Below are 13,930 nucleotides of genomic sequence, written 5' to 3' on the forward strand. Positions count from 1 at the left end.
ACAAAAAGCCAATGACCGAAAGTTTGCGTATGTAGTCAGTTGAATAGACAAAAGCAACAGGCTTCGGTAGCACAAAGGATTAGACCTACGACTGTGAAGCGATGGGCATCGGTTCAAGCCCTAGTACGAGAGGAAGTGGATGTATAGTGTACTGATGTAAAGATTTGGGATTTGGGTATCTTTTTCTTCTTTTTTTCATCTCTTTCCTTTTAATCCTTTTTTGTATCTTCTTTTTGTTCTATATTACCTCATTCCTTCTGTATTTTAATCTCTCCCTTTCATCTATCTATCATTTATTTTAAATGTAAGTCGCACTTGAGCGCAATGCTTAACAGCGCTCCTATCTTCACAACTTTTAACGATCCTTAAACATGCAGCCTGCTCCACCCTGCTTAAGCTCCCAACCTGCACATGTTTTTTTTTCATTAAGAATGCAGTTTGACCAAAACAAGCGAGACAAAAAGCCAATGACCGAAAGTTTGCGTATGTAGTCAGTTGAATAGACAAAAGCAACAGGCTTCGGTAGCACTAAGGATTAGACCTACGACTGTGAAGCGATGGGCATCGGTTCAAGCCCTAGTAGGAGAGGAAGTGGATGCTTAGTGTACGCATGTAAAGATTTGGGATTTGGGTATCTTTTTCTTCTTTTTTTCATCTCTTTCCTTTTGTTCATTTTTTGTAACTTCCTCTCGTTCTATATTACCTCATTCCTTCTGTATTTTAATCTCTCCCTTTCATCTATCTATCTATTATTTTAAATGTAAGTCGCACTTGAGCTTAATGGTAACAGCGCTCCTATATTCACACGCTTTAACGATACATAAACATGCAGCCTACTCCACCATGCTTAAACCTCCTATCTAGAAAAATTTTGGTGCTCATTAAGAATGCAGCTTAACAAAAACAAGCGAGACAAAAGCCAATGACCAACAATTTGCGTATGTATTCAGTTGAATAGACAAAAGCAACAGGATTTGGTAGCGCAAGGGATTAGACCTAGTACTGTTAAGCGATGGGCATGGGTCCAAGCCCAAGTAGGGGCGGAATTGGATGCTTAGTGTACTGGGGAAAAGATTTGGGGTTTGGACATCTTTTTCTTCTGTTCTTCATCTCTTTCCTTTTAATCGTTTTCTATATCTTCCTTCCGTTCTATTTTGACTCATTCGCTCTGCATTTTATTCTCTCTGTTTAATCTATCCATCTATTATTTTTAATGTAAGGCGAATTTGAGCGCAATGCTTAACAGCGCTCCTATCTTCACAAGCTTTAACGATCCTTAATCATGAAGCGTACTCCAACATGCTTAAGCTCCCAACCTGCACATATTTTTTTAATCCTTAAGAAAGCAGTTTTGACAAAAACAAAAGAGGCAAAAAGCTATGACCAAAAATTTGCGTATATAGTCAGTTGAATAAACAAAGGCAACAGGCTTTGGTAGCGCAAGGGATTAGACCTAAGAATGTGAAGCGATGGGCATGGATTCAAGCCCGAGTATGGGAGGAAATAGATGCTTTGTGTACTGGTGTAAGTATTTGGAAATGAAATACTTTTTTCTTCTGTTCTTCATCTCTTTCCTTTTAATCATTTTCTATACCTTCTTTTCGTTCTTTTTTCACTCATTCGTTCTGTATTTCATTCTCTCCATTTTTTCTATCTATTTATCTAAAATTTTAAATGTATGTCGCACTTGAGCGCAATAGTAACAGCGCTCATGTCTTCACATGCTCTAACGATCCTTAAACATTCTGCTTCAGCTCTTGATCTGCACATTAATAATGCAGCTTAGCAGAAACCAGCGAGACAGAAGTAGCCATGTACAAAACATTTGCGTATGTATTTAATTCAATAGACAAAAGCAACAGTAGTCGTTAGCGCAAGGGAATAGACCTGTGAATGCGAATCGATGAGCATGCGTTCAAGCCCGAGCAGAGGCACAAAACGATGCATTATGTGCTGGCGTTTAAAAAATTGGGGTTTGGTTTTCTTTTTTTTTCTTTCCTTCTTTATTTTGTTGTTCCTTTTGTTCTTTCTTCATTCGCTCATCTTTCTGCATTTCATTCTTTCCCTTTCATCTATCTATCTTTTATGTTGAACAAAAATTGCACTTGAGCGCAATTGTTAACAGCGTTCCTATCTTCATGTTTTAATGGTCCATAAACTTGCAGCCTACATCAACATGCTTATGCTCCTGATCAGTGCTCGTGGTCATGTTTCTGTGCTCATTAGGAGTGCAGCTTAGGAAAAGCCAGTGAGAAAAAATAGCCAACGATAGATTTTTGCTAATGTAATCAGTTTTCAATGGACAAAAACAACAGGCGTCGGTAGCTCAAGGGAAGAAATCTATGGCTGTGAAGCGAGGGGCATGAGTTCAATCCCGGTTGAGGGATGAAAAGCATGTACTTGGTTAAAAAAAATGGTATTTGGTTGTCTTTTTATTCCGTTCTTCATTACTTTCCTTTTATTTGTTAGTTTGACTTGCGTTCTTTCTTTATACCTTCATTCTTTCTGCATTAGGAAGTTCAATAGGCGCAAGCAATAGGTATACTTAGCGTACAGGATAAGAACCAAGACTGTTAAGCGAGGAGCAGGGGTTTGAGTCCAATTAAAGCCGGATAAAGACGCATAACTTCCTTGACCACAACTTAGATAAGTTGATTTTCTTTTTGTTTCGGCCTTTTATTTCGTTTTTTTCTTTTCTTACCTTCCAATCTTTCTCTAATTTCATAATTTGGCTCCTAATCCGCTTTTGTTTTCCGCTCATTAAGCTTGCCAAAACAGACGAGCCATAAAAGCCCTTGACAAGAATTTTGCTGATTCAGAAATAGGAATAGACAATAGATAATAAACGCGCTTTGCCACCATGTATAGGATTGGTATCTGCACAGGTTTTAGCGCTCCCTAAACATGCAACTCAGCAAAGCCAAAAATGTTGATTGACAGAAATTCACTGCTACATAGTGTAAAAGACGGAAAAATACGCATCGGTAGCATAGGCGTTAACACCTATGCCTGGTAAATGAGGGGCATATGGATTCTAGCCAAAGTTGGCACGAAACATAAATCCTTATTTCTTTAAACCTTCTATTCGGTTGAAAGATTTTTCTTGTGATGTGCGTTTGCGGGCCTGCTCTTTTCCGAACTGTTACAGGTTGTTTTCGGGATCTATTTCCCAGTTTAGCAACACCCCCCTCCGCCCCAGCTTAGTTGTCACACCAGGTTTAACGCCACTCCCTCAATTACCGTAAGCCTACTATAATGAGGGCTTTTATTTCGAGAGGGGGTTTAAAATGGTGGAAGACCGTATTTTATTTTGGTACGCTGAAACACGTTGCGTAGCAAACCAGGAGGCATGTAGGATCTGTTCCGTTTAAGCGCCTCAGTATTTGTGTGCCCCCAATTACAATTGATATGCTAAAATATAGCACATTACTATGACCAATAAGCGGGGGGGGGGCAGAATCAGTCCGACATGAAAAGTATAGCCATCTGTTCCACACTTCTGTGCATTTCAGGTTTCGATTCAAAGCTTAAACCAACTTTAGATAGAAGATGAGTCGTCAAGATTCTGCACCCGACGAGCTCTTCGATTTGAAGGCTTCCTTCTATATTGGAAACTACCAAGCATGTATTGATGAAGCTCAAAAACTTCGAGTTGATGGTGATAAAACTGTGGAGCGTGACTGCTTTGTTTACCGCAGCTACATTGCTCAAAATAAATTTCGCGTAGTGACAGATGCAATAAAGCCATCAGCTGATGTCAGTCTAAAGGCTGTGCGACTATATTCCGAGTACATGGCATCAAACCCTGATAGAAAGAGCTCGATAATCTCACAGCTTGAAGACATGTTGCAGAAAGATGCTTCGAACGACACTGTTGTGTTGATGACGGCTTCTGCACTGTTCGCGGTCGGCAACTATGAAGCAGCTTTACGATGCTTGCATCAGTCGAACAATCTGGAGTGCTTAAATTTGACAGTGAAAATTTTGCTGTCTATCAACCGCGTTGACCTGGCTGCTAAAGAGCAGAAAAAGATGTGTGATCAAGACGAGGACTCAATTCTTACCCAGCTAGCAACTGCATGGTTAAATATAGCTCGAGGAGGACCCAAAATTCAGGACGCGTATCATATTTTCCAAGATCTCCAGGAGCGATTCCAAAATACTCCTTTCTTGCTCAACAGCATTGCAATATGCCATTTGAATCAGGGAAGGCTTGAAGAGGCACTTGAATGTGTAAAGGAAGCATATGACAAAGATTCGAATAATGTGGAAACTTTGGTAAACTTTGTGACCACACTGAGTCTAAGTGGCAAGAATGAGTTGGCTAAGCGTTACATATCTCAACTGCATGAATCGCACCCGCAGCACCCAATAGTCTTGGATTGGGTAACCAAAGAGTCCGAATTTGATATGCTCAGCAGTCAAATCTTGGCCAACCGAGCCTTGTAAATTATTTGTAAAACTCAACATGTATAAATGAACGTGGGTATGCAATTTATGGCTTTGGATAAGTTTTAAATTTAAATTTAAGGTGTAAAATTTATTGTACCACTTGATTATAAATTCACGCGTTGTAAACTGATATGTTTTTGATTGACGACTTTGAGTTTAAATTTAAAAGATAAGTGGATTTAGCTACGGGAAAATTGATAATAAACATTGACGTTGACCATTGAAAATGAAATTGACATGTTTCCTGGAGATTAATAATCCTCAATAATTTAATAAGTGAAATAACGTCCAAGGAACTGCAGGAAGTTTCAGTGCAATGTCTAAACGTATGATGTTTTGATTTGAGTGATGTACACGCTTCTCAACAAGTCCAAGTTGATAATTATTTGATGTGCCCTGGATGAAGAGATGTACAAAATCATAGCTTTACCCTGCATTTTATTTTCATTTTCAGGATACAGAATATAGGAGGCCTATTAGTAAAGGAGCAAACAATAGACGTTTTATGAAGACGTCTAAAATTAAGGGCAGGAGAATCAGGACATTCAGCGATTTTTTAAGAATCCGCATCAAACCAAATCATTGATCTCATAAAAACTGATCTCAGCTGAGGAGCTGCACTCTTATATTGTTCGACATAATTTCATAGACTGAAAAAAAGTTCCAGAAACATCTAACACACCTAGAAGATCATTGAGTGACCCAGGTTATTTAATTCAAACACTGCTTTATTAATATGAATATTACATGCGCCTTTCAAACACCTGAACAATTTCTTGGATCCTTCCGCCGCCCAAGACGTAAAAATAGTTTTGAACAAAATGCAAGCAACTTGTTAAAAACAGAATAATTTGTCTCTTCTTTCGTCTCTCAATCAATGAAAGTGAGAAAAGAAATGAGTGCTGACAATGCCCCTTTTCATCTGTGAATGGCGGAGAATGCTCCAACTTTCTCTTACGTTTCGAGAAAAATATTAACTTTTCAAAAGCTAGTCTTTTTTCGAAATGTGAACGAACGTTTCGAAATCTGAATGAAAAAATATAAGCGCCGAACCAACGATATGTTGGAAGGCGTTCACAAGAAACTTAAACAAAAACTGTATCTAAATTGAACTGAAGTTTTCTTTTTTCGGATTCTGTCGCAGAAAACCGCTTCCTTTGAATATAAAAAGAGAACAAATAAATCAACCGGCGAAACACAAGTATTAATTCTGTTATAATCAGGCGAACAGTTTATCTCAATTTTGACCCAATGTTTGCATTTTATTTGCCAATATCTGAAAACTCTTTAGTTTGAGAAAAAACAAAAATCAGTGATCGGTCAAATTAACAGGCATCAGATAATTCTATTCAGAAAATATCAAATCACTCCTTAAAACAAGCTCATCGAGCATTGGCGTCTCTTTGTACGTCCTCCCGGTCCATTTACTTAGAAAACAAACTTATAACTGGCCAAAATGCATCTAAAGTTGGCATTTTAGCAAATCAACTCAATAGTTCTCTTGAGACAGACAGAAGAAAGTTCGTTGAAGGATCAAAAAGCTGGAATCCACATGAAGATTGCAAAGTACATACAAGTATCTCAAAGGAAGGCTCAATCCCAGCAAAGATGATATATAATGCCAAACAAGTCAATGGACTTCAGAACATATGTGAAGCTTTCAATTATCGCTTTGCATCTGTTTTCAGTCGGGGGAATCAGTACTGGAAGCAGCAAAAACTTACGAAGAACATAATTTAATTTGCTTAGACATAAGTTTTTCTACAAAAGGAAATTGTGGAAGAAATCTCTAATATCTAATCGGGTTGAACTTCAATTGAGATGTCACCCGGTTTCTGCAGAACTTCTGCACCATTTCTAATAAACAATATTTTCAATATCTGTTGTTCGATTAACAAATGCTATTTCCCAGACATGGAAAAAGTTCATGTTAGACTTCATTTTAAGAGTGGTAGCAAACTTGATCCTAATTATTAGCGACCTGTTGCCAAGCTTTTATCCTTGTCATTAGTGTTCGAAGGATTGGTTTATATTTTTTAAGCAGTTGATTCAATACTAACTTCGCAAATAACAGCATGGTTTTTGTATTGGTCGATCAACCATAACTCAATTCCTCGTTTATTGTGACATTCTTAGTACATTCTAAGTACTGAGCTAAAGGCCAAAAAATAATATCTGTCGCTCTCGATATAGCGAAAGCATCCGACACAATTAACTTTGAAATTGTCATCCTCAAATTATCTCAATATGGTGTTGACGAAAAATTTCTGTTCTTCAAATCGTATTTTTACGCCGAATTTTGTCAATGTAACCAGTGGCAGATCACAGGGGTCAATTTTTACAGTCTTCCTGTTTTCGGTTTGTTTAAATGATTCACAAAAAGTTTTCTCGAATGAATATTTTTTTGTTTGCGGACGACACAAAAATTGTTGGCTCAGTAAACCTTCAACCTATTCTACAAACCGATATTCTACATTCCAAAATTTTTTCTAATTGTAACTTCATGAAGTTCTATTTAATGACATTTTCTTTACAAGACAGCGCTGACCAAGAATTGACTTTCAAGCACAAAAAATGTTTAAAGACGACACAAGAATTGTTGGCTCAGTAACCGTTCAACCTGTTCTACAAACCGATATTCTACACACTGAAAATCTTTTCAATTGTAACTTCATGAAGTTCAATTTGATGACATTTTCTCTACAAGACCGCGCTGACCAAGAATTGACTTTTCGAGCATAAAAACATTGTTTGCAGACGACACAAAAAGTGTTGGCTCCCTGTAACCCTTCAACCTATTCTACAAACCAAAAATCATTTGAATTTTAACTTCATGAAATTTGTGTTAATGAAGTTTTATCTACAAAACCGCGCTGACCAAGAATTGACTTTTCAAGCAGAAAAATATCTGATTGAACGGGTCAGGTCGATAAGAAATCTTGGCGTAGATCTCTTGCGTCTGCAGAAGCTAGCTCATGTTGACGAATTTGCCTGCTAAACAAAGTGAATTTTAAGTGTATTCTGGTTAAAATTTTTGTACTTTCAATTCTCTACTATGGATCAAACATTTTGCTCCCCAGTGAAGTTAGACTACAGCGTTGGGATATCTTAAAGACGATGTGTAATGTGGATCCGCGGAAAATGGATTCTTTCCGATTCAGACCATGTCTTAAATGTGATTAAGCAAGTGGGTACACGCTGGTCCTCACTTATCTCATTATTTTGACCAAAATACTGGTAGGACAGACAGTTCTGAATCTGTTTGATTTCTGTAAGAGCATATCACACGACTGCAATACAAGATCCAGTGGTGAAGTTTTGATTTAACTTTGAGATATGACGAAAGTGGTGTCAGGAAATTTTCTTCATTCGTGTATCTATAACAATGAGCTTTCATTCTCCTACAATCTCTCCTATTATGAGCCTCTGATGTGTCCTCATCTAATATTTTAAAGAGAATTGAGAAAATTTCTTTGAGGCACAAGCAATTTCTAAATTCAGGTACTACTGCTATCCTTCTGGTAGGGATCAATTGGGAAACTTAAATCAAAATTGAACCTCCCAAAGGAGGCAATTCCAAGATAGTGGAAACGATGCTTGGTTTAAATTCATTATTATTAATATTTTTGTTTTAAAAAGAAACAACCATTGTGAATGGTTGGCATTTCTTATTGATTGCTCTCAAACTAAGTTTGTAGCATTTATATTAGTCCTGTGGTCTCTTTAAAGCGATTTTTTGCATGACTGATTTTCGTCTAAACACGGTATAAACAGATACTGCTTGGAGGGCATTAAGATCTCTCAGAGCCAGCCGTGCGTTTCTTAACGGTCTGTTAGAATTCGATTCACCAAGTGCTCAATTACAATTATTTTATGTGCTCATTGATATATCAATTAATTTCATTAACTTTTCTTTTTTTAAGAATTATAGCTTCCTTGAAGAACTTTTGTCACCTACCTGTTGATAGAAAGGCAACATTTTGCGCTGATCTGTTGTTTTCTTACGAGTTTTGAATGTAATTTTTCAATTTTATGAGAGAACAAACGCGACGCTATGATTTTTGATAGTAATGTTTTGGATTGATTGAAGATGAAAAAGAAACAGTACCATTAGGATTTGTTGGCATTTCATCAGTTATATTTATGCTTTTCTTTTATATTTTTTTCTATTCTGCATTGTTATATTTTTCACGGTTTCGAGACAACACATGGTGTTAAATTTCACATCAAAACCGCTCACTTTTCTTTTTAGGGGCAACTTTCAGAACGTTTTTTGTAGAAATATGACTTGCAGAAAAGCTTCACTGCCGATTGGGTACACGCTGGTTCTCACTGATCTCATTCTTCTGAACAAAATACTTGTTGGACCGAAAATTGTGAATCCATTCGATTTCTGGAAGAACACAGCACACGACTGCAATACAAGATCCAGTGGAGAAGTTTTGATTTAACTTGAGATTTACCTGAGATGAGACGAACAATGCGCTTTCATTCTCCTACAATCTCATCTGGTATAAGTCTCTGATGCGTCTGGCTCTAATATTTTAAAGGGAAATGACAAAGTTTCTGTAAGACACAAGCTATATCTAAATTCAAAGACTACTGCTATCCTTCTAGATGGGATCAATTAGAAATCTTAAATCAAAGTTGAACCTCCCAAAGAAGGAAAACCCAAGGTAGTGGAAATCATGCCTGGTTTGAATTCATTTTTTTCATTATTGTTGTTCAAAAAAGAAACAGCCATTATGAATGTATGTTTGTAGCAATTTTATTAGTCCTGTAGTCTCTTAAAGCGTTTTTTTGCCTGACTGATTTTTCGTCTGAACCATTTTACTTTTCGTTCTCTGAAACGGTATAAACAGATAACGCTTTGTGGGAATTATGATCTCTCAGAGCCAACCGTGCCTCCTAACAGTCTCTAAGAATTCGATTCATTAAGTGCTCATTTATATTTATAAGTGCTCAATTAGTTTGTCAATAAACTTCGTAAACTTTTCATTTTTAGAATTATAGCTTTGTAGAAATTTTGGCACCCACCTGTTGATAGAAAGACATAATTTCGCGCTGATCTGTTGTTTTCTTATGAGCTTTTTATGTAATTTTTCGAGACAACACGCCGCTATGATTTTTGATAATATTTTGAATTGCGTCAAAATCAAAAAGAAACAGTACCATTAAGATTGTTTAGCATTTCATATCAATTATTATTATATTTTTCTTTTACATTGTTTTTTCTATTATATATTATTGTTTTTTTTACTCTATTATATTTTTCTCGGTTTCGAGACAACACACGGTGCTAAATTTCATGGAAAACGCTCAATGTCCTTTATATGGGGTAACTTTCAGAACGTTTTTTTTTGTAGAAAGATGACTTGTAGAAAAGCCTCTCAACTTGGAAAGAGAAATTGAGGCTTAATATACTTATATTAATTGAACCGTAATGATTTAGTATTTTGTTTTCTAATTTTTTATCCCTTGATATTCCGAAAAACATGTATCATCAATTAGTCACAAAATTTTTTACAGTTTTTTTGGAATTTTTTAAGATCGATATTTATTGTCAAAACATTGCGCGGTTTCTTGATTCATTGCAAGAGGGTCAGGAGACCGCAACGAAAGCATCTTGGATTTAGTTCTTTTCTCTATAGTCCGTAGGTTTTGTGACCATATCTCTTATTGCGCAATAATTTTGCTGGGAAAGTGAAGGGAACGCAACGCGTACGATTAAATGGTTTCTAAGTTGGATTCAAATCGGTTGCATAAAACTTTTTTTAAGGTTGAGACAAATTTTTGATAAACTGGCTAAAATCTGATTGCAGTGTGAAAGCGAAATTCTACGCAGACCACGTAATGTGTTTTACCCATGCCCAATGAGAAAAAAAAACAGTTGCAAATACTCGTTTTGCACCTTTCGATTCTATCAAGTACTTCAAACTATTATTGTTTGATCATTTTTTGTGAGGCTGGCTTTTTTATTCATTCGAATTTTCAGCATTTGGTTACGCGTGGTAGAGAAGAAAAGCATGTTTTTGTAGCCCGTAAAGTCTATTTTTGATATTTATAGCCCTTCAATTCCAATTTTTTTAACAGAAGTTGAAACTATATGAAAAGTAGGTTTATGAGTTTTTCAGTTTTCACATTTAGAAAAATCGTAATCAAAACAAGGAGGCTCGTTAATGTGCGTTCGCACATGATGTTCCGACCCGAGCTTATAAACATTCTTTCTTTAATTGTCAACCAAATGACGATATAACAAAAATAGATATTTGAGTTTAAAATAATCGTTTATTAATAGCCGCACAGCGATAGCTGGGGCTATTATTGGCCTTCTCTTGGTTTTTTACAATTCAAAGAATTTGAATTGTATTGGGGCGCTGTCTTTTTTTTAAGATCTGTTCACACATTTTCATGATTTTTGAAGTCAAATTGGAGTAGTGATTTTGGTCACGCCGAAACAGGAAATGGAGCGAAAAAGCGAGTGGTTTTGCGGCGTGAATTTTTTTCGCTCTAATTTAAAGTAGAGTGAGAAAACGGTGTTTGAACAAAAATTCGGTTTCTCGGTAGTGGTTAACAAAAATTCGGTTTCTCGGTAGTGGTTTTTTGTTCACATGCGGCAATTTCACTCTGATTTTTACTGTTTTTTTTCGATTTTTTGGATCGGATTTTTTTCTAACTGGTTTTCCCAATCCATTCACAGCTCAATCTAGGCCTAGTTTTTGTTTGAATTAAATTTTCATTTCTCGCTAGTGGTTTTTTTGTTCACATGCGGCATTTTGACATTGATTTTCTGTTTTTTTTCTTATTTTTTATCTGATTTTTTAAAAAATGGTTTTCTCAATTCACTCATAGTCCATTCTAGGTCTAGTTTTTTTGTTTAGTCAATGAAAATTCTTTGAATTGTACGTCAGGACTTGTCCTGCTATGTTTTTTTTATTTCGTCGTCATGATTTTTGTTACGACCATATGACGTCACAGCCACTTTTTGTTCATTCGTTCATGCAATTTTAACTGAATTGCATGTGTGACGTCATTTTTGGCTCTTAGTGGAGCGAGTTTTTTTGTTCATGCGCGTGATTAAATTTTTTATCACTCTTGACTTACCTCACTCTCAAAAATGACTTCCTCACTTTGAAATTGACTTTTATTTACTTTAATTCAAAGAGATAAGGTCAAATGGGGGTGTGTCACTCTAAATGAAGGTTATTTGAGATCAGCTAATAGAGGCAGCAATAACTTGTACAGACTTTTAATCAAAATATAACAGATCAGCCTTCAATGAAAAGACGAATTTTTTTGGTCTGTCTTTTTTACTGTTTTTATAGACTGCCGATCTACGAATCTATTGCGGCTATTTTCTGGCAATCTGCCAGCTATGTTTTGTTATATATTCTGTTGATTGTTCCTGATAGTCGTAGTGACTTTCGAATTGAAACTCTCAGTTAGCCCCAAAGTGACTAGAAATTTAAGGCAACAGAACATTTGAATAACTGAGAAAAATTAACTACAATTTTATGCTTTAAGAGAACCCACAGAAACTTTTCTTGGGAAAGTTATTTATTTTGTTTAGAGTATTTTGTCCAAATGTGTGCTATTTTTTCGGACTGCCTGAACAAACTGTTGCTGTGTGCATTTTCGGGTCTTTATGCAAGGCCATTTGATTCAATGGAAGAAGTGTGTGAATTTTTTATAACTTTATGAACTAAGAGAGAGGGAAGGACCAAACGCTTTTTCAAACAAAATTGTAAATGTGAGCAGCCGGGCGTCCACTAGTTCTTGAAACTTGAACCCCGCGACCCCTAGTTCGTCTGAATATTGAGTTGATTGAAACTTCGAAGAAGTGACAGAATATCGGATATTTGCGACAATAACAAAGAAATCCTAATTTCTCGCGGAGAAAAATATCAAATTCAAGCTCTCCATTAGCGTCCTGTTGATGTGAAATTTCAGATAAAAGAACATGTGAAAAATGAATAAAAAAATTAAAACAGGTGAAATTTTTTTAGCGTGGTAGGCCTCTTTCTGAATTATGCGAAATATTTGCCAAAAGCATTTCCTGATAACTAAAGATTCTTTTTAGTTGAAAGCTAGCTGAATTGATCACATGGGACCTTTGTAACAAGAAAACTAAGAAAGAGTTTTTATTGAGTTCTTAGGCTAATCATTATAGTCGCTCTTTTCCACTCGATTAGTTGTTTACTATTTCTAGCGTATTAGGTGATAGCACCAATTTGTTTAGCAAATTCCTGTCTAAAGTTTTTTTGAGATAAATTCTGTTTGCTGCTGAGTATTGCAATATGAAAGCTGTTTTATATTGCAAAATTAATGCCAATGCATGTGGTTTTTTAGCGGATAAAACTATATGAAAAGTAGGTTTATGAGTTTTTCAGTTTTCACATTTAGAAAAATCGTAATCAAAACAAGGAGGCTCGTTAATGTGCGTTCGCACATGATGTTCCGACCCGAGCTTATAAACATTCTTTCTTTAATTGTCAACCAAATGACGATATAACAAAAATAGATATTTGAGTTTAAAATAATCGTTTATTTGTTATATATTCTGTTGATTGTTCCTGATAGTCGTAGTGACTTTCGAATTGAAACTCTCAGTTAGCCCCAAGGTGACTAGAAATTTAAGGCAACAGAACATTTAAAAACTGAGAAAAATTAACCACAATTTTATGCTTTAAGAGAACCCACAGAAACTTTTTTTGGGAAAGTTTTTTTTGTTTAGAGTATTTTGTCCAAATGTGTGCTATTTTTTCGGACCGCCTGAACAAACTGTTGCTGTGTGCATTTTCGGGTCTTTATGCAGGGCCATTTGATTCAATGGAAGAAGTGTGTGAATTTTTTATAACTTTTTGAACTAAGAGAGAGGGAAGGACCAAACGCTTTTTCAAAAAATTGTAAATGTGAGCAGCCGGGCGTCCACTAGTTCTTGAAACTTGAACCCCGCGACCCCTAGTTCGTCTGAATATTGAGTTGATTGAAACTTCGAAGAAGTGACAGAATATCGGATATTTGCGACAATAACAAAGAAATCCTAATTTCTCGCGGAGAAAAATATCAAATTCAAGCTCGCCATTAGCGTCCTGTTGATGTGAAATTTCAGATAAAAGAACATGTGAAAAATGAATAAAAAAATTAAAACAGGTGAAATTTTTTTAGCGTGGTAGGCCTCTTTCTGAATTATGCGAAATATTTGCCAAAAGCATTTCCTGATAACTAAAGATTCTTTTTAGTTGAAAGCTAGCTGAATTGATCACATGGGACCTTTGTAACAAGAAAACTAAGAACGATTTTTTATTGAGTTCTTAGGCTAATCATTATAGTCGCTCTTTTCCACTCGATTAGTTGTTTACTATTTCTAGCGTATTAGGTGATAGCACCAATTTGTTTAGCAAATTCCTGTCTAAAGTTTTTTTGAGATAAATTCTGTTTGCTGCTGAGTATTGCAATATGAAAGCTGTTTTATATT

The 13,930-nt window shown here is 35.9% G+C and overlaps 1 protein-coding gene across 1 annotated transcript; it reads left to right on the forward strand.

The window, feature by feature from the left end:
- Positions 1-3,516: 3,516 nt before the first annotated feature.
- Positions 3,517-4,582, forward strand: LOC142348635 (coatomer subunit epsilon-like). The gene has a single exon (XM_075400052.1). It carries the CDS (start codon positions 3,550-3,552, stop codon positions 4,447-4,449), a length of 900 nt encoding a protein of 299 aa, XP_075256167.1. The 5' UTR covers positions 3,517-3,549; the 3' UTR covers positions 4,450-4,582.
- Positions 4,583-13,930: the final 9,348 nt, after the last annotated feature.

The sequence above is a fragment of the Convolutriloba macropyga genome, chromosome 1, assembly GCF_964194025.1.
Source record: "Convolutriloba macropyga chromosome 1, txConMacr16.3, whole genome shotgun sequence".
NCBI lineage: Eukaryota > Metazoa > Xenacoelomorpha > Acoela > Convolutidae > Convolutriloba > Convolutriloba macropyga.

Bases quoted from the DNA above. Each gene is read 5' to 3' on its own strand.
- LOC142348635 (XM_075400052.1), top strand. From the start codon at position 3,550: ATGAGTCGTCAAGATTCTGCACCCGACGAGCTCTTCGATTTGAAGGCT.